The 23,982-nt window shown below is 46.8% G+C and overlaps 2 protein-coding genes across 9 annotated transcripts in view; one reads left to right on the forward strand and one right to left on the reverse strand.

The window, feature by feature from the left end:
• LOC115140172 (ras GTPase-activating-like protein IQGAP1) overlaps positions 1-23,982 on the forward strand; it is an 85,319-nt gene that overhangs the window by 42,782 nt on the left and 18,555 nt on the right. For 2 of the 7 annotated variants that reach the window (XM_029678346.2, XM_029678350.2), the window contains 18 exons: positions 2,893-3,006; positions 3,272-3,450; positions 4,117-4,204; positions 4,434-4,636; positions 6,623-6,710; positions 6,865-7,028; positions 7,202-7,362; positions 13,102-13,226; positions 13,531-13,694; positions 20,661-20,687; positions 21,150-21,240; positions 21,414-21,581; positions 21,835-21,980; positions 22,578-22,748; positions 22,915-22,998; positions 23,143-23,214; positions 23,337-23,406; positions 23,576-23,784. In XM_029678346.2, the coding sequence (XP_029534206.1) occupies positions 2,893-3,006; positions 3,272-3,450; positions 4,117-4,204; positions 4,434-4,636; positions 6,623-6,710; positions 6,865-7,028; positions 7,202-7,362; positions 13,102-13,226; positions 13,531-13,694; positions 20,661-20,687; positions 21,150-21,240; positions 21,414-21,581; positions 21,835-21,980; positions 22,578-22,748; positions 22,915-22,998; positions 23,143-23,214; positions 23,337-23,406; positions 23,576-23,784 (2,324 nt within the window). The remainder of the gene's footprint in view (positions 1-2,892; positions 3,007-3,271; positions 3,451-4,116; positions 4,205-4,433; positions 4,637-6,622; positions 6,711-6,864; positions 7,029-7,201; positions 7,363-13,101; positions 13,227-13,530; positions 13,695-20,660; positions 20,688-21,149; positions 21,241-21,413; positions 21,582-21,834; positions 21,981-22,577; positions 22,749-22,914; positions 22,999-23,142; positions 23,215-23,336; positions 23,407-23,575; positions 23,785-23,982) is intronic. The other 5 variants (XM_029678347.2, XM_029678349.2, XM_029678348.2 and 2 more) reach the window with 5 other exon arrangements.
• LOC115140174 (proteinase-activated receptor 3-like) lies at positions 17,876-20,270 on the reverse strand. 2 transcript variants are annotated; one of them, XM_029678353.2, is made up of 3 exons: positions 19,837-20,270; positions 18,580-19,385; positions 17,876-18,430 (listed from the first exon to the last, which is right to left on the reverse strand). In XM_029678353.2, exons 1-3 carry the CDS (start codon positions 19,898-19,900, stop codon positions 18,248-18,250), a joined length of 1,053 nt encoding a protein of 350 aa, XP_029534213.2. In that variant the 5' UTR covers positions 19,901-20,270; the 3' UTR covers positions 17,876-18,247. The 2 variants fall into 2 exon arrangements, with proteins under 2 accessions (XP_029534213.2, XP_029534212.1); XM_029678352.2 differs by having other exon boundaries at positions 18,233-19,385; positions 19,837-20,264.

A 23,982-nucleotide genomic window follows, 5' to 3' on the forward strand; every position in this document is an offset into this window, starting at 1 on the left:
TTACTGTAGCATTTTACCAGGCTACACTAGTGTTTTACAAGGCTACAGTAGCATTTATTCCACCAGCTCTTCTATTCCAGCATCATAATTAGAGATCTCATGAGAGCCATAGCTTGAGTTCACCCTGTACTTTAAAATCAACACGTAGTGTTTTCCTCTGTCTGGCACCAGCCTGGTTTTGATTGAATGCTGGGTGCTTGAACCCGTAGGAACAGTTGCTGTGGGAACCTGCAAGTAAGCATTTCGTTGGACAGTGACTAGTAAAATTTGAAACTAGTGTAAAGAGGTACTACAGTATAATGAACTTGTTGCATTGAGCTGACTGCTCCAGAATGAACACTAACATCACACAGTGTTGTAGTGAAGGAGGAACTGCTGTAGTAATTACTACCTCTCTTTGAAACTAAAGGAAAACATGAAGACTCATTTAGCCTTGCTTTAGCCTTGCACAGATAATTGGTGCTCTTGTTTGGTTTTGATTGAAACAGAACGTCATCGCTCGAACCTAGCTGCATGTTCAATTCGATAAGCACTGTGGAGATCAGTATGATATACTGTGGTTGTTGTGAGTGAAGTGGGAAGTACCCACCACATGTCTTATCTGGATTAATAACTGCAATATAACACTTACTCATAAAAAACACTTGAACCTTTATCAATTGCTATCACTGACTGAAGTTATTCACTTGTACTCCAACGCCCCAAAAAATAAAGTGCCCATTTCACCGACGAGGAGATATACTCTGTGTACAAAATATTAGGAACACCTTCCTAATATTGAGTTGCACCCCATTTTGCCCTCAGAACAGTCACAATTTGTCGGGGAATGGACTCTACAAGGTGTCGAATGCATTCCACAGGGATGCTAGCCAATGTTGGCTCCAATGCTACCCACAGTTGTCAAGTTGTCTGGATTTCCTTTGGGTGGTGAACCATTCTTAATACACACAGGAAACTGTTGACCCAGCAGCGTTGCAGTTCTTGACACACTCAAACAGGTGCGCCTGGCACCTACTACCATACCCTGTTCAAAGGCACTTACCCTGGGGTGGAAGGGTAGCCTAGTGGCACTTACCCTGGGGCGGCAGGGTAGCCTAATGGTTAGAGCGTTGGACTAGTAACCAAAAGGTTGCAAGTTCAAATCCCCGAGCTGACAAGGTACTTATCTGTCGTTCTGCCCCTGAACAGGCAGTTAAGCTCCTAGGCCGTCATTAAAAATATGAAATTGTTCTTAACTGACTTGCCTAGTTAAATAAAGGTAAAATTAATTTACATATTTTGTCTAGCCCGTTCACCCTCTGAATGGCACACATACACAATTCATATCTTGAGACTTAAAAATCTTTCATTTCCGGTCTCCTCCCCTTCATTTAGAGGTTGATTTAACGGGTGACATCAATAAGGGATCATAGCTTTCACCTGGTCAGTCTGTCAATGTTCCTAAGGTTTAGTATACTCGGTGTATGTTATATGAAAAAAAGGTGGACAATATCAAAGTACTGTAGGCTAATATGACTGAAATAGATCCAGTGCATTCGGGAGGTATTCAGACCCCTTTACCTTTTTTTGTGACGTTACAGCCTTGTGTATCCCATCGTATGTACACTGTCCAACAAACTGCTTACTTGCAGGTTCCTACAGCAACTGTTCCTATGGGTTCAAGCACCCAATCAAAGCCTGGCTGGTGCCAGACAGAGAAGAACACTACGTGTTGTTTTTAAAGTAATCAACATGTGGTCACTCTGACAGAGCTCCAGAGTTCATCTGTGGGGATGGGAGAACCTTCCTGAAGGACAACCATCTCTGCAGCACTCCACCAATCAGGTGGAGTGGCCAGACGGAAGCCACTCCTCAGTAAAAGGCACATTACAGCCAGCTTGGAGCTTGCCAAAAAGCACCTAAAGGACTCTCATACCATGAGAAGCAAGATTCTCTGGTCTGATGAAACTAGGATTGAAGTCTTTGGCCTGAATGTCAAACGTCACTTTTGGAGGAAACCTGGCACCCATCCCTACAGTGTAGCATGGTAGTGGCAGCATCATGCTGTGGGGATGTTTAATCAGCAGCAGGTACTGGGAGACAAGACGGTATCGAGGGAAAGATTAACGGAGCAAAGTACAGAGAGATCCTTGATGAAAACCTGCTCTAGAGTGCTCAGGACCTCAGACTGGGGCGAAGGTTCACGTTCCAACAGGACGTCCTTAAGCACACAGCCAAGACAACGCAGGAGTGGCTTCAGGACATATTTCTGAATGTCCTTGAGTGGCCCAGCCAGAGCCAGGACTTGAACCCGATTGAACATCTCTGGAGAGACCTGAAAATAGCTGTGCAGTGACTCTCCTCATCCAACCTGACAGAGCCTGAGAGGATTTGCAGAGAAGAAAAGGAGAAACTCCCCAAATACAGGTCTGCCAAGCTTGTAGCGTCATACCCAAGAAGACTCGCGAAGTCTATAATTGCTGCCAAAGGTGCTTCAACAAAGTAAAGGGTCTGAATACTTATGTAAATTTGATATTTCAGTTTATTTGTAATGTGCAAAAAGTTTTTGCGTCATCATTATGGGGTATTGTGTGTAGATTGATGGAAAAAACTATTTCATACATTTTTCAATAAGGCTGTAACGTAACAATGTGGGAAAGGTCAAGGGGTCTGAATACTTTCCGAATGCACTGTATGCCAGTCATGCAAAGCAGAAGTCACGTATTGACGACATTCCTTACTGTAAATACTAGCTTACTAAAACAGCTTAATTTCCTTGTATTGCTTTGTAATTTCTCCAAAGCGTCTTGATGTTCTACATTTTGCCAGTGAATTAGCAGGCCCCTCTCCCAGGGGAGTCGAGGTTTCCTGCTGTACCAGTCTTGTTGTATTGTGTTCCTGTCTGTCCCACAGAGGAGGAGATCAGTAACATGCGGAGCGAGCTGGAGAAATACGGCATTCAGATGCCAACCTTCAGCAAGATAGGAGGCATCCTGGCCAACGAGCTCTCGGTGGACGAGGCAACCTGTGAGTAGGACAGTACACTGTTCCATCCACTGGAGACCACATGTCTTCTATCCTGCTCCTGGAGAGACCCATAGGGTGTCCAGGGTTTGGTTCCAGCCCAGCACTAAAACACCCAATTCAACTAATCCAACCTTTGATGATTAGCAGATTAGTTGAATCAGGTGTGTTAGTGCTGGGCTATAACAAAGGTCTGACCTCTCATAGACAGACATACAGACATGTTTACTGCCGAGTGGTACTCATTCTTGCTGGTGTCCCTCCTCAGTGCACGCTGCTGTGTTTGCCATCAACGAGGCGGTGGATAAGGGTGAGGCGGCTGTGACCATAGGGACATTGAAGAACCCCAACGCTATGCTGAGGAACACTGGGGAAGATCTGGCCCAGGACTACCAGGACACTCTTAGCCGGGCCAAGGCCAGCAAGGAGCTCCAGGCCTCAGGCAGGGTGAGGAACTCCCAAATCCTCCCTGATGTTGCCCTTTCCACCAAAGAGGCACCCAGAAGAAGGCTGTTTTTTGACCAGAGACCTATGGGTCCTGAGTCCTGGTAGAAGTTTCAAAACAGACCTTGGATCAGCATCTTGATCCTGTTCTGAACAGAAATAGTATAGTATTAGTCTTGTCTGCAGTGAATACCACCTGAAACACCCAGCAGCCCTTGCCATGACATTCCAGTGGCTGCAGCATCAGCTGAACTCCCACTACAACACTAGTCTTCCCACACCAGCTGGTATCTTTCCTCTCATACTCCTCACTAACTCTGTGTAACATGACCCGCTGTGTTAAATTACACATTATTTCAGCAAAGTCATGATCTTAAATCTAAAGTTAATATGATGGCCAGATTGTCAACAGTTTTAGCATGACGGTCTGTTTTAGTTACAATGATAGTAGTAATGACTGGATCGGAATCCATGGAACGGTAAGAAACACATCAGACATGCTTTCCATGTGTTTGATACCATTCCATTCACTCCATTCCAGCCATTATTAGGAGCCTCCTCCCCTCAGCAGCCTCCTGTGGTTTCAATATGCACAAAATGTAAAAACCTTAAGAATGTATGTTTATAGTCCGTCTAACACAATGCTTTTTCTCTTGTCTCCCTGCTCAGCGCTTGTCCATAGCCACAGAGGAGAGAGATGTTTATGAGGAGCTGCTGACCCAGCAAGAGATCCAGAGCTGCGTCGACCTTGTTAACAGTAACTACCGTCACTCTTATGACCTCATGTGTATTCTGAACATCTAGGATAGGCCTTTAGGATGTGTCTGGTAGATCTTCTACCTTTTCCACAGCCGGTTTGAGATCTCATGTCAAAGCAAGTGGTTGGACACCCCTTGTCTACAGGTTTGTGGCTGAGGGTTGATTTATTTGGGATGTGTCCAGTCTGTCTCCGTCCAACCCCTGCTCCCTCGTGTCTGTCTCTCCAGTGCAGGTGGCGGTGCGGCAGGTGAACCAGGCCATCTCTGCCCAGAATGAGGCTGCGCTGCTAGTTGGGCTCAAGGTGCTGGCCCTGGGGCTGCTGGGGGTCCAAGAGGCCAACTCTCACTGGTACCTGGAGCACTTCACCACCTACTGCCAAGTCCAGACTCGGGTCAGTAAGGACAGTGGTCAAATGGTGGAGGCACGTCTAGTAGGTTGGCTATACCATATGGCTATGGGCTACACTAGTTCATTTAGCAGACAAGATTTGCTTAGAATTCCATTCCATTATTTTGTAGTATTAAGAATACAATTGAACGTAGCTGAATGAAATAGAAAAGGATATTTTCTCTAAACGATTTCTGAGGGAGTGCGTACATGCAGCTATCCTGTGTTGAGAGGTTAACAAAGAAACTGGATCCTTCTATGCTTAATTTATAGTTATTTATGCAACTTTAGTTGTGATTCAAATGTTGGGCTATATGTTCTCATTTTTAATACATTCTAAGGCTGCATGATGTGACCTAATAATGATTTGAAAAAAGTTGCACGAAGGCATGAGCTCTGCTTAGTTTCTTGCGCAGGCTGTACACCCTACAGCAGTCTCTCATTCACAATTTGACAAGCACTTGACATGCCTCGATTGTCCTGCCGACATCCCCCTCGTGTGGCTGTAACGCCCCCTAAAAAAATCCATGCCTTTTGCGGCCAATGGCCGTTGTGCCCTTGGGCTGAATATAATCATTATAATTCCCATCTCCCGGCTGCGTGCCCCGAAGCACCTTTCACTCACATGGCTCTCTCAGATATCTCAATTCTTATTAGCCAATGCCCGTCATGTGATCGGGTCCTTCTCACAGGCATCTCAGCTCCGAAGTAGGCTACAAGGGAAGACCGACACATCGGGGACAGTTGTGGAATGCGATAGATCACAAATTAATACAACCACTCACATCAAAAAAACTTTCTTCACTTTATAAGCGCAGCAATGTGCACATGGTAAGCTATAAGCGCAAATGTTCTAAAATGCAATCAATTAGCGGGGAAAAAAACATTCTCAAAAGTGACTAAATGCGATTATACATGTAATGCTTTATTATAAAGGTGCATTTTTATGGTGAAAATCATGTTCCCCAAACTTGAAGCTCACGTGCCGCTTTATGTATGCCAGTTAGGCTCTACACCGGTTGTAAAGCAGATTAGTGTACTTCATTTTAAGAAGTTATTTGGCCCCTCTAGTTGTAATACAAACCTTATCAAAATATATATGTCCATGGGCTAGGCAACTATCATTTTGAAAAACTCGCAAAAAAAAGACATGCTTTGTTTCTTGCCTTACTGCACACAAGCTGGGCATCATTCACAAGATATAGCCTATCACTTGTGAATGATATATATTAATATTGTCAGACTATTCTTGATTTAATCTTGTCTTTACATATATTATTTAGTATATAATGTGAAATATTATATAGTATATAATGTGAAATAAGTTTTGATTTAGAATGGACCATTATCATGCGCCTGTCTCGGAACAGGGGCAGGGTAAAAAAAATACTTGTCATCTATGCACTTAAATGGCAAACAGAGGACACTTTTCCCGTTGTTCATTATTCACGCCAGCCAGGTAGGCTATACTCCTGTTGTAAAGCAAAGCAATGTGCTTAATATTAGGAAAGTTGAGAAATAAATATAGTAGGCCTAGCAAATAGAAAGCTGATGGGATCCTCCTCTTTTTAATAGAGTCCATCAAAACTCTGAAATGTTGCGCAACAAGAGCTCATGGGCTCTCATGAAGTGTTTGATTCGATTTTCGAATACATTTGCATTGATGTCAGAGTGATTAGAGGGCCAATAGAGTGCTGAGTACAAGGCAGTTAGCAAGTTTGATGGGCTACTAATGACCAGCAGCAGCATCAGAGCTTGGAGAAGCCTAGTTGTTGTGACTTTAGTGGAATTTGACTGCGTCATGACTCGAGACCGCCGGTGTGGCGATAATACGGTCACCATAACAGCCCTAGTTGGGGATATAAGGTATCCCATAAAAATAATTGAGAATGCCTACACACTTTGTTTGCCTTTAAGAGCATAAGATGACAGTCTTAATTAATTGATGCAAGTTGCATTTGTGTTACAGAATCCAGAATTTTCTATTGAATTGAACTTGTCACCCAAACACTTTCTCCGTGAACCTCAGGACGCTGGAGGTGCAGTGATGCTGGAGAGGGAGGAGATTCAGAGGGTGGTCATATCCTGTAACGACTTTGCTGAGGCAGAGAAACGAAGTAAGCACCCCTCACCCTCCATCACTCTCCTTTTGTAATATTCCCCAGTGTTTCAAAGTTCAGTGTTGGTACTATAAGTATGTATGTGTGTGTATGTCTTTGCCCCTATAGTACAGTTAATATGAAAATGTTGTATGATATTTTTGCCATGCAGAACTGGAGGCCATTACAGCGATCAACTCTGCCATTCGTCATGGAGTAGCAGCAGAGACTATAGAGGAGCTGATAAACCCAGAGGCCCAGCTCCCCATAGTCTACCAGACTGCTGCCAACCTCTACCAGACCGAACTGTTCAGCCTGCAGATACAGGGACCAAAGGTGACACACACACACATTACTCTTTTCTTATTTTAAGCTACAATATAATGTTGTACAGATGTGGTTGCTGGTTTTCACACCCGAGCTAGGTTGGCTGGTGGGCAGACTGTTGTGCGTGTGTATCTGGTTGTATGTCCAGTATATGATCACTAATCTCTGGTTGAATCTAACAGGCAGGCCTGGGGCATGAGGAGCTGTCTGTTGCAGTGGAGATGCTGTCTGCAGTGGCGGTGCTCAACGAGGTCCTGGACACCAAGGAACCCCAGGCCGTCACTGAACAGCTTTCTGACTCTCCTCTGGGCTTCAGCAACATGGACCACGACAACCTGCACAGGTAGCTAACACCACCAACACCATCACAACCTGCACAGGTAGCTAACACCACCAACACCATCACAACCTGCACAGGTAGCTAACACCACCAACACCATCACAACCTGCACAGGTAGCTAACACCACCAACACCATCACAACCTGCACAGGTAGCTAACACCACCAACACCATCACAACCTGCACAGGTAGCTAACACCACCAACACCACCATCACAACTTGCACAGGTAGCTAACACCACCAACACCACCATCACAACCTGCACAGGTAGCTAACACCACCAACACCATCACAACCTGCACAGGTAGCCAACAACACCACCACACCACCCACCATCACAACCTGCACAGGTAGCTAACACCACCAACACCACCATCACAACCTGCACAGGTAGCTAACACCACCAACACCACCATCACAACCTGCACAGGTAGCTAACACCACCATCACAACCTGAACAGGTAGCTAACACCACCAACACCACCATCACAACTTGCACAGGTAGCTAACACCACCAACACCACCATCACAACTTGCACAGGTAGCTAACACCACCAACACCACCATCACAACCTGCACAGGTAGCTAACACCACCAACACCACCATCACAACCTGCACAGGTAGCTAACACCACCAACACCATCACAACCTGCACAGGTAGCTAACACCACCAACACCATCACAACCTGCACAGGTAGCTAACACCACCAACACCACCATCACAACCTGCACAGGTAGCTAACACCACCAACACCATCACAACCTGAACAGGTAGCTAACACCACCAACACCACCATCACAACCTGCACAGGTAGCTAACACCACCAACACCACCATCACAACCTGCACAGGCAGCTAACACCACCAACGCCATCACAATCTGCACAGGTAGCTAACACCACCAACACAACCAGCACAACCTGCACAGGCAGCTAACACCACTAACACAACCAGCACAACCTGCACAGGCAGCTAACACCACCAACACCACCATCACAACCTGCACAGACAGCTAACACCACCAACGCCATCACAACCTGAACAGGTAGCTAACACCACCAACACCACCATCACAACCTGCACAGGCAGCTAACACCACCAACGCCATCACAACCTGCACAGGTAGCTAACACCACCAACACCACCATCACAACCTGCACAGGCAGCTAACACCACCAACGCCATCACAACCTGCACAGGCAGCCAACACCACCATCACAACCTGCACAGGCAGCTAACACCACCAACGCCATCACAACCTGCACAGGTAGCTAACACCACCATCACAACCAGCACAGGCAGCTAACACCACCATCACAACCAGCACAGGCAGCTAACACCACCATCACAACCAGCACAGGCAGCTAACACCACCAACGCCATCACAACATGCAGTCAGCTAACACCACCAACGCCATCACAACATGCACAGTCAGCTAACACCACCAACGCCATCACAACATGCACAGTCAGCTAACACCACCAACGCCATCACAACATGCAGTCAGCTAACACCAACGCCATCACAACCAGCACAGGTAGCTAACACCACCAACGCCATCACAACCAGCACAGGCAGCTAACACCACCATCACAACCAGCACAGTCAGCTAACACCACCAACGCCATCACAACATGCAGTCAGCTAACACCACCAACGCCATCACAACCTGCACAGGTAGCTAACACCACCAATGCCATCACAACCTGCACAGGTAGCTAACACCACCATCACAACCTGCACAGTCAGCTAACACCACCAACACCGCCATCACAACATGCACAGGTAGCTAACACCACCAACACCGCCATCACAACCTGCACAGGTAGCTAACACCACCAACACCACCATCACAACCTGCACAGGCAGCTAACACCACCAACACCACCATCACAACCTGCACAGGCAGCTAACACCACCAACACAACCAGCACAACCTGCACAGTTAGCTAACACCACCACACACCATCACAACCTGCACAGTTAGCTAACACCACCAACACACCATCACAACCTGCACCAGCTAACACCACCAACACCATCACAACCTGCACAGGTAGCTAACACCACCAACACACCATCACAACCTGCACAGGTAGCTAACACCACCAACACCACCATCACAACCTGCACAGGTAGCTAACACCACCAACACCACCATCACAACCTGCACAGGTAGCTAACACCACCAACACCACCATCACAACCTGCACAGGTAGCTAACACCACCAACACCACCAGCCATCACAACCTGCACAGGTAGCTAACACCACCAACACCATCACAACCTGCACAGGTAGCTAACACCACCAACACCACCATCACAACCTGCACAGGTAGCTAACACCACCAACACCACCATCACAACCTGCACAGGCAGCTAACACCACCAACGCCATCACAACCTGCACAGGTAGCTAACACCACCAACACAACCAGCACAACCTGCACAGGCAGCTAACACCACTAACACAACCAGCACAACCTGCACAGGCAGCTAACACCACCAACACCATCACAACCTGCACAGGTAGCTAACACCACCAACACCATCACAACCTGAACAGGTAGCTAACACCACCAACACCACCATCACAACTTGCACAGGTAGCTAACACCACCAACACCACCATCACAACTTGCACAGGTAGCTAACACCACCAACACCACCATCACAACTTGCACAGGTAGCTAACACCACCAACACCACCATCACAACCTGCACAGGTAGCTAACACCACCATCACAACCTGCACAGGTAGCTAACACCACCAACACCACCATCACAACCTGCACAGGTAGCTAACACCACCAACACCATCACAACCTCTGCACACCGCCATCACAACCAGGTCAGCTAACACCAACACCACCAACACTGCACAGTCAGCACACCACCTGCACAGGGTAACACCACCAACAGCATCACAACACCACCAACACCACCATCACAACCTGCACAGGTAGCTAACACCACCAACAGCTAACACCACCAACACCGCCATCACAACCTGCACAGGCAGCTAACACCACCAACACCGCCATCACAACCTGCACAGGTAGCTAACACCACCAACACCAACCATCACAACCTGCACAGGCAGCTAACACCACCAACACAACCAGCACAACCTGCACAGTTAGCTAACACCACCAACACCACCATCACAATCTGCACAGGTAGCTAACACCACCAACACAACCAGCACAACCTGCACAGGCAGCTAACACCACCAACACCACCATCACAACCTGCACAGGCAGCTAACACCACCAACGCCATCACAACCTGCACAGCTAACACCACCAACACAGGTAGCTAACACCACCAACACCATCACAACCCTAACACCACCATCACACAGGTAGCTAACACCACCAACACCGCCATCACAACCAGCACAGTCAGCTAACACCACCATCACAACCTGCACAGGTAGCTAACACCACCAACACCGCCATCACAACCAGCACAGTCAGCTAACACCACCATCACAACCTGCACAGGTAGCTAACACCACCAACACCGCCATCACAACATGCACAGGTAGCTAACACCACCAACACCGCCATCACAACCTGCACAGGTAGCTAACACCACCAACACCGCCATCACAACCAGCACAGTCAGCTAACACCACCAACACCACCATCACAACCTGCACAGTCAGCTAACACCACCATCACAACCTGCACAGGTAGCTAACACCACCAACACCGCCATCACAACCAGCACAGTCAGCTAACACCACCATCACAACCTGCACAGGTAGCTAACACCACCAACACCGCCATCACAACATGCACAGGTAGCTAACACCACCAACACCGCCATCACAACATGCACAGGTAGCTAACACCACCAACACCGCCATCACAACCTGCACAGGTAGCTAACACCACCAACACCGCCATCACAACCTGCACAGGTAGCTAACACCACCAACACCGCCATCACAACCTGCACAGGTAGCTAACACCACCAACACCGCCATCACAACATGCACAGGTAGCTAACACCACCAACACCATCACACATGCACCAGCAACACCATGCACCTGCACAGGCAGCTAACACCACCAACACCACCATCAGAACCTGCACAGGTAGCTAACACCACCAACACCACCATCACAACCTGCACAGGTAGCTAACACCACCAACACCATCACAACCTGCACAGGTAGCTAACACCACCAACACCATCACAACCTGCACAGGTAGCTAACACCACCAACACCATCACAACCTGCACAGGTAGCTAACACCACCAACACCATCACAACCTGAACAGGTAGCTAACACCACCATCACAACCTGCACAGGTAGCTAACACCACCAACACCACCATCACAGGTAGCTAACACCACCAACACCACCATCACAACTTGCACAGGTAGCTAACACCACCAACACCACCATCACAACCTGCACAGGCAGCTAACACCACCAACGCCATCACAACCTGCACAGGCAGCTAACACCACCAACGCCATCACAATCTGCACAGGCAGCTAACACCACCAACACAACCAGCACAACCTGCACAGGCAGCTAACACCACCAACACAACCAGCACAACATGCACAGGTAGCTAACACCACCAACACCGCCATCACAACCTGCACAGGTAGCTAACACCGCCAATACAACCTGCACAGGTAGCTAACACCACCAACACCGCCATCACAACCAGCACAGTCAGCTAACACCACCATCACAACCTGCACAGGTAGCTAACACCACCAACACCGCCATCACAACATGCACAGGTAGCTAACACCACCAACACCGCCATCACAACCTGCACAGGTAGCTAACACCACCAACACCGCCATCACAACCAGCACAGTCGGCTAACACCACCAACACCACCATCACAACCTGCACAGTCAGCTAACACCACCATCACAACCTGCACAGGTAGCTAACACCACCAACACCGCCATCACAACATGCACAGGTAGCTAACACCGCCATCACAACCTGCACAGGTAGCTAACACCACCAACACCGCCATCACAACCTGCACAGGTAGCTAACACCACCAACACCGCCATCACAACCTGCACAGGTAGCTAACACCACCAACACCGCCATCACAACATGCACAGGTTGCTAACACCACCAACACCGCCATCACAACATGCACAGGTAGCTAACACAACCAACACCGCCATCACAACATGCACAGGTAGCTAACACCGCCATCACAACCAGCACAGTCAGCTAACACCACCAACGCCATCACAACATGCAGTCAGCTAACACCACCAACGCCATCACAACCTGCACAGGCAGCTAACACCACCATCACAACCAGCACAGTCAGCTAACACCACCAACACCGCCATCACAACCAGCACAGTCAGCTAACACCACCAACGCCATCACAACATGCAGTCAGCTAACACCACCAACGCCATCACAACCTGCACAGGTAGCTAACACCAGGACCACCATCACAACCTGCACAGGTAGCTAACACCACAACCTGCACAGGTAGCTAACACCACAACTGTCTGTCATATCACAGGTAACCCCACAACCATGTCCCTCATGAGGAAACTCTCCACAGCTCACCACAGATGCACACAGATAACACCTAGAATTGTCTGTCTGCCGAATATGTAACCTCCCTTGGCCTCCCCCTCTCTCTCCTCCTTTCCCCTCCCACTCTCTCCTCTTCCTCTTTTCCCCTCTACCACTCTCCATCCCCCTCTCCCTCTGTCTCTCAGGTACGCAGACACTCTGATCAGCCTCAGAGCCGACAGTCTGTCCCGCGGCCTGGAGTTCCTCACCTGGAATGATGTTCAGAAGACCATCGACACAGTCAATCTGCAGGTCCACGAGGAACACGAGCGTAGGTCACATCCTCTTAACCTCTGCATCCCAAATGCAACCCTATTCCCTATTTAGACCAGGGCCCATAGGGGATAGGGTGCTAAGTCCAACCATTTCACTACGGCTGGTAGAATAGTCTGCGGTCTCCAATAAATAAATCCACACACTATAAATCTGAAATGTACATGAAGTAGTACTGTGTTCAGTGTCATTATGGTTGTTCACCTGTTGCTTGGTGCAGTTCAACTCTAACCCTGACTGTCCAACTCTAACCCTGACTGTCAAGCTCACTACATGTGCTGTCTGTCTCATTCCCCCTCTAGGTATTATTGCTATATCTGAGATCAATGAGGCACTGAGCTCTGATGACCCTAACCAGACCCTCTCTGCCCTGCTCCTGCCCACGGCCAAACTGCAGGGAGTCAACCCAGCCACAGCCAAACACTACCACGACGTCCTGCAGAACACCAAGCTAATCATCTGCAAGGTATTGTACTGCCAGCCATTATGAGATCCTACACTGAGTGTACAAAACATGGATTGTGTATGTGTGCCACTCAGAGGGTGAATGGGCAAGACAAAAGATTTAAGTACCTTTTGATGAATGGGGTATGGGAGTAGTTGCCAGGCTTACCGGTTTGTATGTCAAGAACTGCAATGCTGCTGGGTTTTTCACTCAACAGTTTTACGTGTGTATCAAGAATGGTCCACCACCCAAAGGACACCCAGCCAACTTGACTTGACACAACTGTGGGAAGTATTGGAGTCATGGGCCAGCATCTCTGTGGAATGCTTTCAACACCTTATAGAATCCATGCCCGATGATTGGTCCTTATGCACGTTCTAAACACACTTATCGGTTTGGCAATTTCCGGTCAGTCTAGTTGTTATCAACGATATAACGTTACTACCACTATGTCGCAGGTTTTTACTAGGTGTCTTCAGGACTTGCCTCAAATTAATATTGTTCATCAAATTGTTACATCAGCCTCCGAGACTCCAGCTAGCAAGAATGAAAAGGGGTTCAAGATGTATATAGGAAGCTACATAGACAACTATGAAGGTGAGTACCAAGTCAGTGACAGATATAACGTTAGCTAGCTACAATCATTAGCTAGCTAATTTAACTATTAACTGTAGCTAGCTAGTTACTTTGTAAAATGATGTAACTTTGACAGAATCTACCTGAGAATGTGTGTATTTTCGTTAGCTTGGTTAAGTTATGCTTGCTAGCTAAAAATAATTGTTATTCATTTCTTCTACTCCGTATCTAACAAAGATACATTGACAGGGGAGATCACCGTGAGGGCTGCCTGCCACAGGTCCATGAGGAAGAGTGAAAAGCCGCACAGCATGAGAGCAGGGAAAGGTTATAAATAGCTACTGTGGACCTTGTTAAACATCTCCTGTGAGACACTGTCATCATGGTCAAAATGTGTTGGAGACAGTGTCAACGTTTAATCTTATCAGTAGATAGATATTAAGGATGGGTCCCAATCCCAATTTAGAATTGCCCACTTAACAGGTTATTTGGTAAAGATCTGTTGATGCAGTGTTTGGTAGTTTTGTTACTGGAACACAATGTATTCCTGTATAGTTAAATGAGCCCCTAGTTAAGAAGACTAGACACTACTATGTTTATTGTTATTCATTCTCACTTCAGTCTTCCATCACACTCATCTAGACATAGTGGTAGTAACGTTATATCGTTGATAACAACTAGACTGACCGGAAATTGCCAAACCGATAGGAAGTGTGTTTAGAACGTTTGATCATGGAATGTACATAAGGCCTATTGAGGCTTTTCTGAGAGCAACAGGGGAGGTGCAAATCAATATTAGGAAGGTGTTCCTAATGTTTAGTACACTCTGTGTATATTCCCTCAATTCCCTCTTCATACATTTCATGGACAGAGTGTTACTCAGAGGCTCGGGATCACAGCTGTTGATCAGATCTTACAGATCTAGGTTGCCCTATTCACTATATAGTGCGTTACTTGTGCTCTGTGCCCAGTGCTCTGGTCAAAAGTAGCACACTATATAGGGAATATGGTGCCATTTGGGACGCACACTAGATCTGTAACCTAGACTTAATAAGAGGGAGGGCCGGAGACATGAATGAGATGGTCACTGATTAATGGGAGCATGCTGTAACAGGTCTGTCTGGAGCACAGGTATGAACCAGCCCTCACCTTTATCTAAACCCTGCTCCTTCTATCAATATGGACCATTTTAAATATTCATTAACAAATGAATGTATGGGAATAGGCCTACATGAATACACTTCATGTGTACTGAAAGGGTATTATTTTGAAGTTGTCACTGGCGCTGCTGCGCCTTCTTCACCACCCTGTCTGTGTGGTTGGACCATTTCAGTTTGTCTGTGATGTGTATGCAGAGGAACTTAACTTTCTACCCTCTCCACTACTGTCCCGTCAATGTGGATAGGGGGGCTGCTCCCTCTGCTGTTTCCTGAGGTCCACGATCATCTCCTTTTGTTTTGTTGACGTTGTGTGAGGTCATTTTCCTGACACCACACTCCGAGGGCCCTCACCTCCTCCCTGTAGGCCGTCTCGTTGTTGTTGTTAATCAAGCCTACCACTGTAGTGTTGTCTGCAAACTTCAGTTGGAGGCGTGCGTGCCCACGCAGTCGTGGGTGAACAGGGAGTACAGGACAGGGCTGAGAACCCTTGTGGGGCCCCAGTGTTGTGGATCAGTGGGGTGGAGATGTTGTTACCTACCCTCACCACCTGGGGGCGGCCCGTCAAGTCCAGGACCCAGTTGCACAGGGTGGGGTTGAGACCCAGGGTCTCAAGCTTGATGACACGTTTGGAGGGTACTATGGTGTTAAATGCTGAGCTGCAGTCAATGAACAGCATTCTCACATAGGTATTCCTCTTGTCCAGATGGGTTAGGGCAGTGTGCAGTGTGATTTGCAATTGCGCCGTCTTTGGACCTATTGGGGCGGTAAGCAAATTGGAGTGGGTCTAGGGTGTCAGGACCCTACCTAGGTGATATGGTCCTTGACTAGTCTCTCAAAGCACTTCATGATGACGGAAGTGAGTGCTACAGGGCAGTAGTTATTTAGCTCAGTTACCTTAGCTTTCTTGGGAACAGGAACAATTGTGGCCCTCTTGAAGCATGTGGGGACAGCAGACTGGGATAAGATTTGAATTGAATATGTCCGTAAACGCACCAGCCAGCTGGTCTGCGCATGCTCTGAGGACGCGGCTGGGGATGCCGTCTGGGCCTGCAGCCTTGCAAGGGTTGACACGTTTAAATGTTTTGCTCACGTCGGCTGCATGAAGGAGAGCCCACAGGTTTTGGTAGCAGGCCGTGTCAGTGTCACTGTATTGTCCTCAATGCAAGCAAAGAAGTTGTTTAGTCTGTCTGGGCGCAAGACATCCTGGTCCGCGACGGGGCTGGTTTTCCTTTTATAGTCCGTGATTGACTGTAGACCCTGCCACATACCTCTCATGTCTGAGCCGTTGAATTGCGACTCTACTTTGTCTCTATACTAACGCTTAGCTTGTTTGATTGCCTTGCGGATGGAATAGCTACACTGTTTGTATTCGGTCATGTTTCCGGTCACCTTGCCCTGGTTAAAAGCAGTGGTTCACGCTTTCAGTTTTGTGCGAATGCTGCAATCAATCCACAGTTTCTGGTTTGGGAATGTTTTAATAGAAGCTGTGGGTACGACATCGCCGATGCACTTGCTAATAAACCCGCACACCGAATCAGCGTATTCATCAATGCGGAACATTTCCCAGTCCACGTGATCGAAGCGATCTTGAAGCGTGGAATCCGATTGGTCAGACCAGCGTTGAACAGACCTGAGCGCGGGAGCTTCCTGTTTTAGTTTCTGTCTATAGGTTGGAAACAACAAAATGGAGTCGTGGTCAGCTTTTCCGAATGGAGGGCAGGGGAGGGCCTTATATGTGTCACGGAAGTTAGAATAGCAATGATCTAGGGTTTTGCCAGCCCTGGTTGCGCAATCGATATGCTGATAGAATTTACACTTGCAAAGCACACGGGTGGACTTTATTTAACTAATTACGTGACTTCTGAAGGTAATTCTTTGCACCAGATCTTATTTAGGGGATTCATGGCAAAGGGGGTGAATACATATGCACACACCAATTTTCATTTTTTTGTGAATTTTTGAAACCAGTTATTTTTTTCATTTCACTTTTGTAATTTGGAGTATTTTGTTTATGCCCATTACATGAAATCCAAATAAAAAAAATAAAAATCCATTTAAATTGCAGGTTGTAATGCAACAAAATAGGAAAAACGCCAAGGGGATGAATACTTCTGCAAGGCACTGTATGTCCTGGAAAGTTGGCTGTTGCTTACAATGTCATTCTAGTCACGTTAGTGCACGTTAGCAACAACCATCCCAGTATAGGGATACCGATCCTGTAGAGGTTATTAACTAGAATATTAACACTGATTGACATAGACTGTACCAAAGCTAGCCAAAGTGCCATTTCTGTGATGACACAAACATTATATTAAGCAGGACATTCATACAAGCTTTACAGTCCAATTATCATCCAGAAGTAGTGTGAAATGCAGTCAGTCATAAGAATGGCGGAACCCATTTACCGGGATTTCCCACCCAAAACCACTCTTTTCCCAGGATAAATAACTGCGAGAAACCGGTAAATTATAATAAAATATTTATATGAATAGCATAGTCTGAAATGGAACTGTTAAATTGTATGCAATGTCTACATCTGGCTTCACTACAACCTCTACATGATGAATCAACTCTTAGGGTGGGGACAGACCCATCTCAGTATGGAGTGCAGTACACAATGCATGTAGACCTATCATCTCATTATGGTCACTATTTTTTTCTTTCTTGTGACAGGTAGGCCTGCGTTTGCTGCAGCATAACCTATACCACAGTAATATAAAGACCGAATGCGTGTCTAATTTACCCAACTCCATCTGGCTTTTGAGGGTCACCTTGTTTTTTAATTGTAAATTATTATTTTTTTTCAGCTGCTGCAGAGTTTTAAAACAGTCTATCACTCTAATAGCATTGCTTTAAATCGGCCTTCTTTCTCTCACACACACACACACACACACACACACACACACAGAGAGTCTCTACACCGGAACAGCAAGTCTCTGAGGTGTCCTTCTGAGCGAAGCAAAGCGTAGTCTGGAGGTGGTTGTCCTGGACATGAGCACACACAGGAATGGGTCCAGACAGCTGTGGAAACAGCACAGACACACTGCAGCGCTGGTGTAAACATACATCCCGTCCTCTCCAGTGGTGGACAGCCTCACATAGTGGGCAATATGGAGGACGCCACTGGGAGCGAAACACACAGTGAAGATGAGGAAGACCAGTGTACTGACCCTGATGAAGGGTGTCCAGTCGAGGCCTGAGCGACCCAGGTGCCACACCACCGCCACATGGGTCCAGGCACAGGTCACAAATGGCACAAGGAACCCTAAGCAGACCAGTGTCAGCCTGTAGGGCACCAGCAGGGCATGGGAATCCTCCTCCAGGGGCAGTATGTCATGGCAGGTGATGAGGCCCATACGGGGCAGCAAGAAGCTCTGCCTCACCAGGAGCTCTGGTACCACAGCTGCTCCAAACAGGCCCCACATGCCCAGGCTTGCCCCCAGCGTCCAGGCCTTCTTGGGCAGCCGACTGTAGAGGAAGGGCCTCACCACGGCCAGGTAGCGCTTGAGGCTGATGCACGCGATGGTGTGGGCAGAGCAGTAGACGTTGCAGTAGAAACAGGCGGTGACGATGCGACAGGCAACCTCACCGAACACCCAGTTGTTTCCGTTGAGGTGGTAGTGGATGCGGAGGGCCAGGGAGAGCAGGAGGAGCAGGTCTGAGATGGCCAGGCTCAGGTAGAGGACAGCCATGGAGTAGGACCTGGCCCGGAGCCTCAGGAAGGCCAGGATGAAAGCGTTAGAGGGGATGCCCACTGCCATGGCCAGGAGATAGGCTGAGGGGATGAGCCTGGTGCTGAGGAGCCCCGTGGTGTAGGCTGCTGCAGGGTCCTCCAGCCTCACATCCAGCCCAGGGGACAGAGGGACCAGGCTGGGGGGCCCTGTCTCAGCTGTACAGTTGGACTGGTATTCCCTGCCTTTGAACGTCTTTGGTTTCAACACATCTGGGACCGTTCTTTTTGTCTTGAGTTTCTTCTCTGTTTGTGGTAAAATAGGGGGAAGAATATTTCCATAGATTTTAATTCACATGAGAGGTTTTATACTTTGCATACATAGTCATGAAACACAGTATAAAATGGGAATGTTGTTTTAAAGTAAGTTATCTGAAAATTATTTTTAAAACATCTATGATGATTTAGACTTCATCATACACGTGACCAAATGTGACAGTGTACTGGGGGAAGAGTGAATCTCCGTGTGTATGTTGTCAAGCTGAAGACTTTCTGGCATAACATTTGGTTAGACAAAACATGTCTTGTTTTCCTGTTTGAGGGGAAATGGACCTGTTCAACCCAGCCTAAAGAACTGACAATAAACAGCTTTACCAAGTAGATAAAAAGTACCAAATGTAATATGAAATTCCAAAGGTTAAGGTTCTTAGAGGTTCTATAAAATCCTAATGAGACATGTAAAAAGAAAGTGACTTACCATTGTCCTGGAGAGAGAGTCCTACCAACAGACAGAAGAGTATCCCAGATAGTAGGTTTGCCATGTCTTTCTCCTATCTCCTCCACGTTATTATTCCAACTCAGTCCTCTGGTTCTTCAGTAGACCTGCTATAGTCTAGTTGTCCACTAGCAGCATCAACCACTAGCAGGATCAACTGGCCATCCAGACTGCTGGTTCACATGGTCAGACAGGCTACTGTACTGTCCACACTCCGATAGTGTTAACACGGAACCATCAGGCTGTATGCATTTTGTGTGTGTTTTTTTTTCATGTCCAGGCCTGAAACTGAATTCCTGTTCTCTTTATCAGCAGCTATTTGCTGATTCGTTGTAGTGGGAGGAGACATTCGTTGCAACACCCTAATAGTTTACAGTTTGTTCATTTCTCACTTTGGTTTTCCCCCTTAGTGTTCTATTATGCCATTCTCAGGAAGACCTTTGGCTGTTTCAATGTTATGGGTTTATTGTGCAAGTTTCTGTGACTGAAGATCTTCTTGACTAATAAAAAATGACTAGCCTAATGTTACAGTAACAATATTGACTGCATGTCCTAAAGCTATTCAGATACTGTACGGTCAGTGGGTAATTCTCAGGTCCACTTCATGGCAGAAACCAAAGGGGCATGTTTTCCCTTGACTTCCTTCCTTCCTTCCTGCCTTTTTTTGTGGTTAGGGAGAATAAACGTTCAGTGAGGTTTTTCTGCTATTTTAGGTGGTGTTTGAGCCCCCATGACCAATGTTGTGGACCGAGCTGAAGATGTTTTGGCCACTAAATAACAATCTGTGTTTTAACATTTTCCATCAGGTCTTACCTCTGGACACAGAGGAAATGGTAGAGCTTCTTGTTCATGCTGGTGCTGTTTTCCTAGCTGTTAATATGCTTCATACCTGGGCTTCAAATACTTGAACAATCTTTACAAATAATTTATCTGTGCCTGTTTGAGCTTGCCTGGCTTAATAAACCAATAGAAAGACCCTGTCCATTTGGCCTGAAGTGCTCAAACTATTTCAAATGATTTTGTATTTGAACCCAGGTATGATGTATTTAGCTGTTGCTTTGGAATGCCAACTGTACATGTGCTGTCTTGGATAGTGTTTGGAAAAAGAACATTCAGTTAGGGCTCAATCCTAACTTGAGATTTGTGGTCCTAACTCGAGCGCTAAAATTACAGCAAAGTTCTAATTATATGTGAACATCTCAAGCTAGAATTTGGCATTGCATTGTTTGTTTTTGTTTGTGTGGTCTACCACTCTGAAAAGCAGAGATTGACTCCGTATGTGTCTGTGACTCCAGAGCTCAGGGGATGAGTCTGCTGTGCTGTGGCTCAATCAGATCCAAGAAGGCATACACACAGCCAACCAAGATGAAGAGGAGGCTCTGACATGTAGGCCCACCATGCCCACTCACAACCACATGCTCTAAACCATCAACAAATAATATCTTAGAAGTTCTTCACCATTCAAATGTCTTAACTCCAGCCACTGGATATGAGTGTCTGATAAATTACCAAAATGTAAAATGTCATAACTGTTCCTTTGTGTGTTTCATCTGTGGCAGTGGCTGGAGCAGTGGCAGACATCAACAGGGAGGTGGCAGCGGGAGACTCCCAAATGACCCTGCAGGCCCTCCAATCACCCCTGCCAGGGCTGAGAGGGGTTCTGTCTGAGTGTGCAGACACCTACCAGACACAGCTGGGCCAGCGCCAGGACCTCAACGTTACTACTGGTAACCTGGCATACAATCTGCTTTATAAATCAGTTTATTACTCATTTGTACACCTACGCTGTAATAGACTAAAGAAGCATTTATGGATGTTTGTTCTCTCGTCAAGACACTTTCTCTCACACAATTCAATACATTATCCTCCCAACTTGTCTTAACGTGTGACGTCAAATGCTGGAGATTAGGATGGTCTCAGGTTAGGATTCATCCCTATTCAGGATTCCTCTCGAAGTGTATGACATGTTGTTTCCTATAGCAGGCAGCAGTGACAGTGTGTGGGTGAAACACCAGATCAAGGGAGGTTATGACTACTACTACAACCTGGAGAACAGAGAGGGGACCTGGGAGGAGCCAGAGGACTTCACACACAACAGCACACAGCTCCGCAGAGAGGAAATACAGGTACATACACACCTGCTTGTATGTTGGAGAAATACCTTTCTACATTAGAATTGATGAAAATATGTTACTTAAAATGTTGGGACAATTTACAAATAACATTCTCATACTAAATTACACTTCACCATCAACCACGTAGCATGTTATAAGTCATGTATAATGCATAACGACACTGGAAGAGTATTCATGTATGTGTCCCCTGGTCAGAGTGTGGTTGGAAGTGTGACAGCGGAGTATAACAGGGAGCAGTTATGGTTGGCCAACGAGGCCCTAGTAACTCAGCTACAGGCTTGGGTTAGAGGTTACCTGGTGAGGAGAGTATTCATGTGTGTGTGTTCTGGTCAGAGTGTGGTTGGAAGTGTGACAGTGGAGTATAACAGGGAGCAGTTATGGTTGGCCAACGAGGCCCTAGTAACTCAGCTACAGGCTCGGGTTAGAGGTTACCTGGTGAGGAGAGTATTCATGTGTGTGTCCCCTGGTCAGAGTGTGGTTGGAAGTGTGACAGCGGAGTATAACAGCTAGGCCCTAGTAACTCAGCTACAGGCTCGGGTTAGAGGTTACCTGGTGAGGAGAGTATTCATGTGTGTGTCCCCTGGTCAGAGTGTGGTTGGAGGTGTGACAGCGGAGTATAACAGGGAGCAGTTATGGTTGGCCAACGAGACCCTGGTAACTCAGCTACAGGCTCGGGTTAGAGGTTACCTGGTGAGGAGAGCTCACGCCGAGAGACTGGATTTCCTACGACAACAAGAACCACACGTGGTCCGACTACAGGTACTATACTGTGTCATGTTCTACACCGACCGGTTTATGAAGTCAAACACAAATGTAATATCTACAGTTAATATTCACGTACCGCTTTTTTAGTTTACTCACAAATACTGTAAACACACATGGACAGAGCTGGTTCTGGGTTTGATTTCCTCATGTTTATATATAGGCCTCCTGGAAGGGCTATAAACAGAGGAAGATGTACAAAGACAGAATGAATGTGCTACAAAGCAACGTGGGGACTGTCGTCAAGGTAATGAGTTTTGGGGCTGTGAGCCTTATTGGAAAGAGAACATTAGTTTGAAATGGTGAGAAAGCAAGTGTCAATTTTCAGGGGACTCATCTCAAATTAAAACAGTTATCCGTTGCTGACATTGTTGTATTCCTCCTGGTCCAGCTTCAGTCGTTTGTTAAAATGTGGCGAGCCAAAAGTAAATACTCTCAAAGACTGCAGTATTTCAAAGACCATGTGAGTAACAAAGCACCTACATTACAAATGAGGAGTTATGTAATGTATTCATATCATATCATATTATTCATCAGTGATATTTGCTGAAGCTTGATTCCCTTCTGTCTTGTTTGTATGTTCAGGAGAAAGACATAGTGAAGATCCAGGCTTTCCTCAAGGCTAACAAAGCCAGAGACGACTACAGAACACTCAGTGAGTTCAGACATGTAATACGTCACACATTTTTAAAGAAGTCACAGTTTCAGACAGAGAAGGAACTACCTGAACCTCTCCGATACAATTGCAATGTTAATTTGTTTATCTTTTTAATGTTTTTATGTCTGTCTGTGTCCGTCTTTCTCTTTGTGTGTCTGCCCTGTAGCCGGGGCTCAGGACCCTCCTCTGTCGGTGGTGCGTAAGTTTGTTCACCTGCTGGAGCAGAGCAGCCTGGACCTACTGGAAGAACAGGAAGTGACACGGCTTAGGGAGGAAGTGGTCACTAAGATTCGCTCCAATCAGCAGATGGAGAAAGACCTCAACCTGATGGACATTAAGATTGGCCTGCTGGTCAAGAACAGGATCACCCTACAGGTGACGTTTTACACACAGAGGGAACATGACTGACAAAACAATGCTTTTCAACACAACTGAGAAACGATGCTTATATACAACAGTCCTGCTACAGTTCCCAGAGCCATTCCCCTTAAGCTGCTGATAACAACTGTTTCTGGAGATAGCGCTTAGTCTACAATAGTCATAGGCCTGCTCAGATACTTGAATAATGCATTC

Source organism: Oncorhynchus nerka, linkage group LG13 (assembly GCF_034236695.1).
Source record: "Oncorhynchus nerka isolate Pitt River linkage group LG13, Oner_Uvic_2.0, whole genome shotgun sequence".
In the NCBI taxonomy this organism is placed as follows: domain Eukaryota; kingdom Metazoa; phylum Chordata; class Actinopteri; order Salmoniformes; family Salmonidae; genus Oncorhynchus; species Oncorhynchus nerka.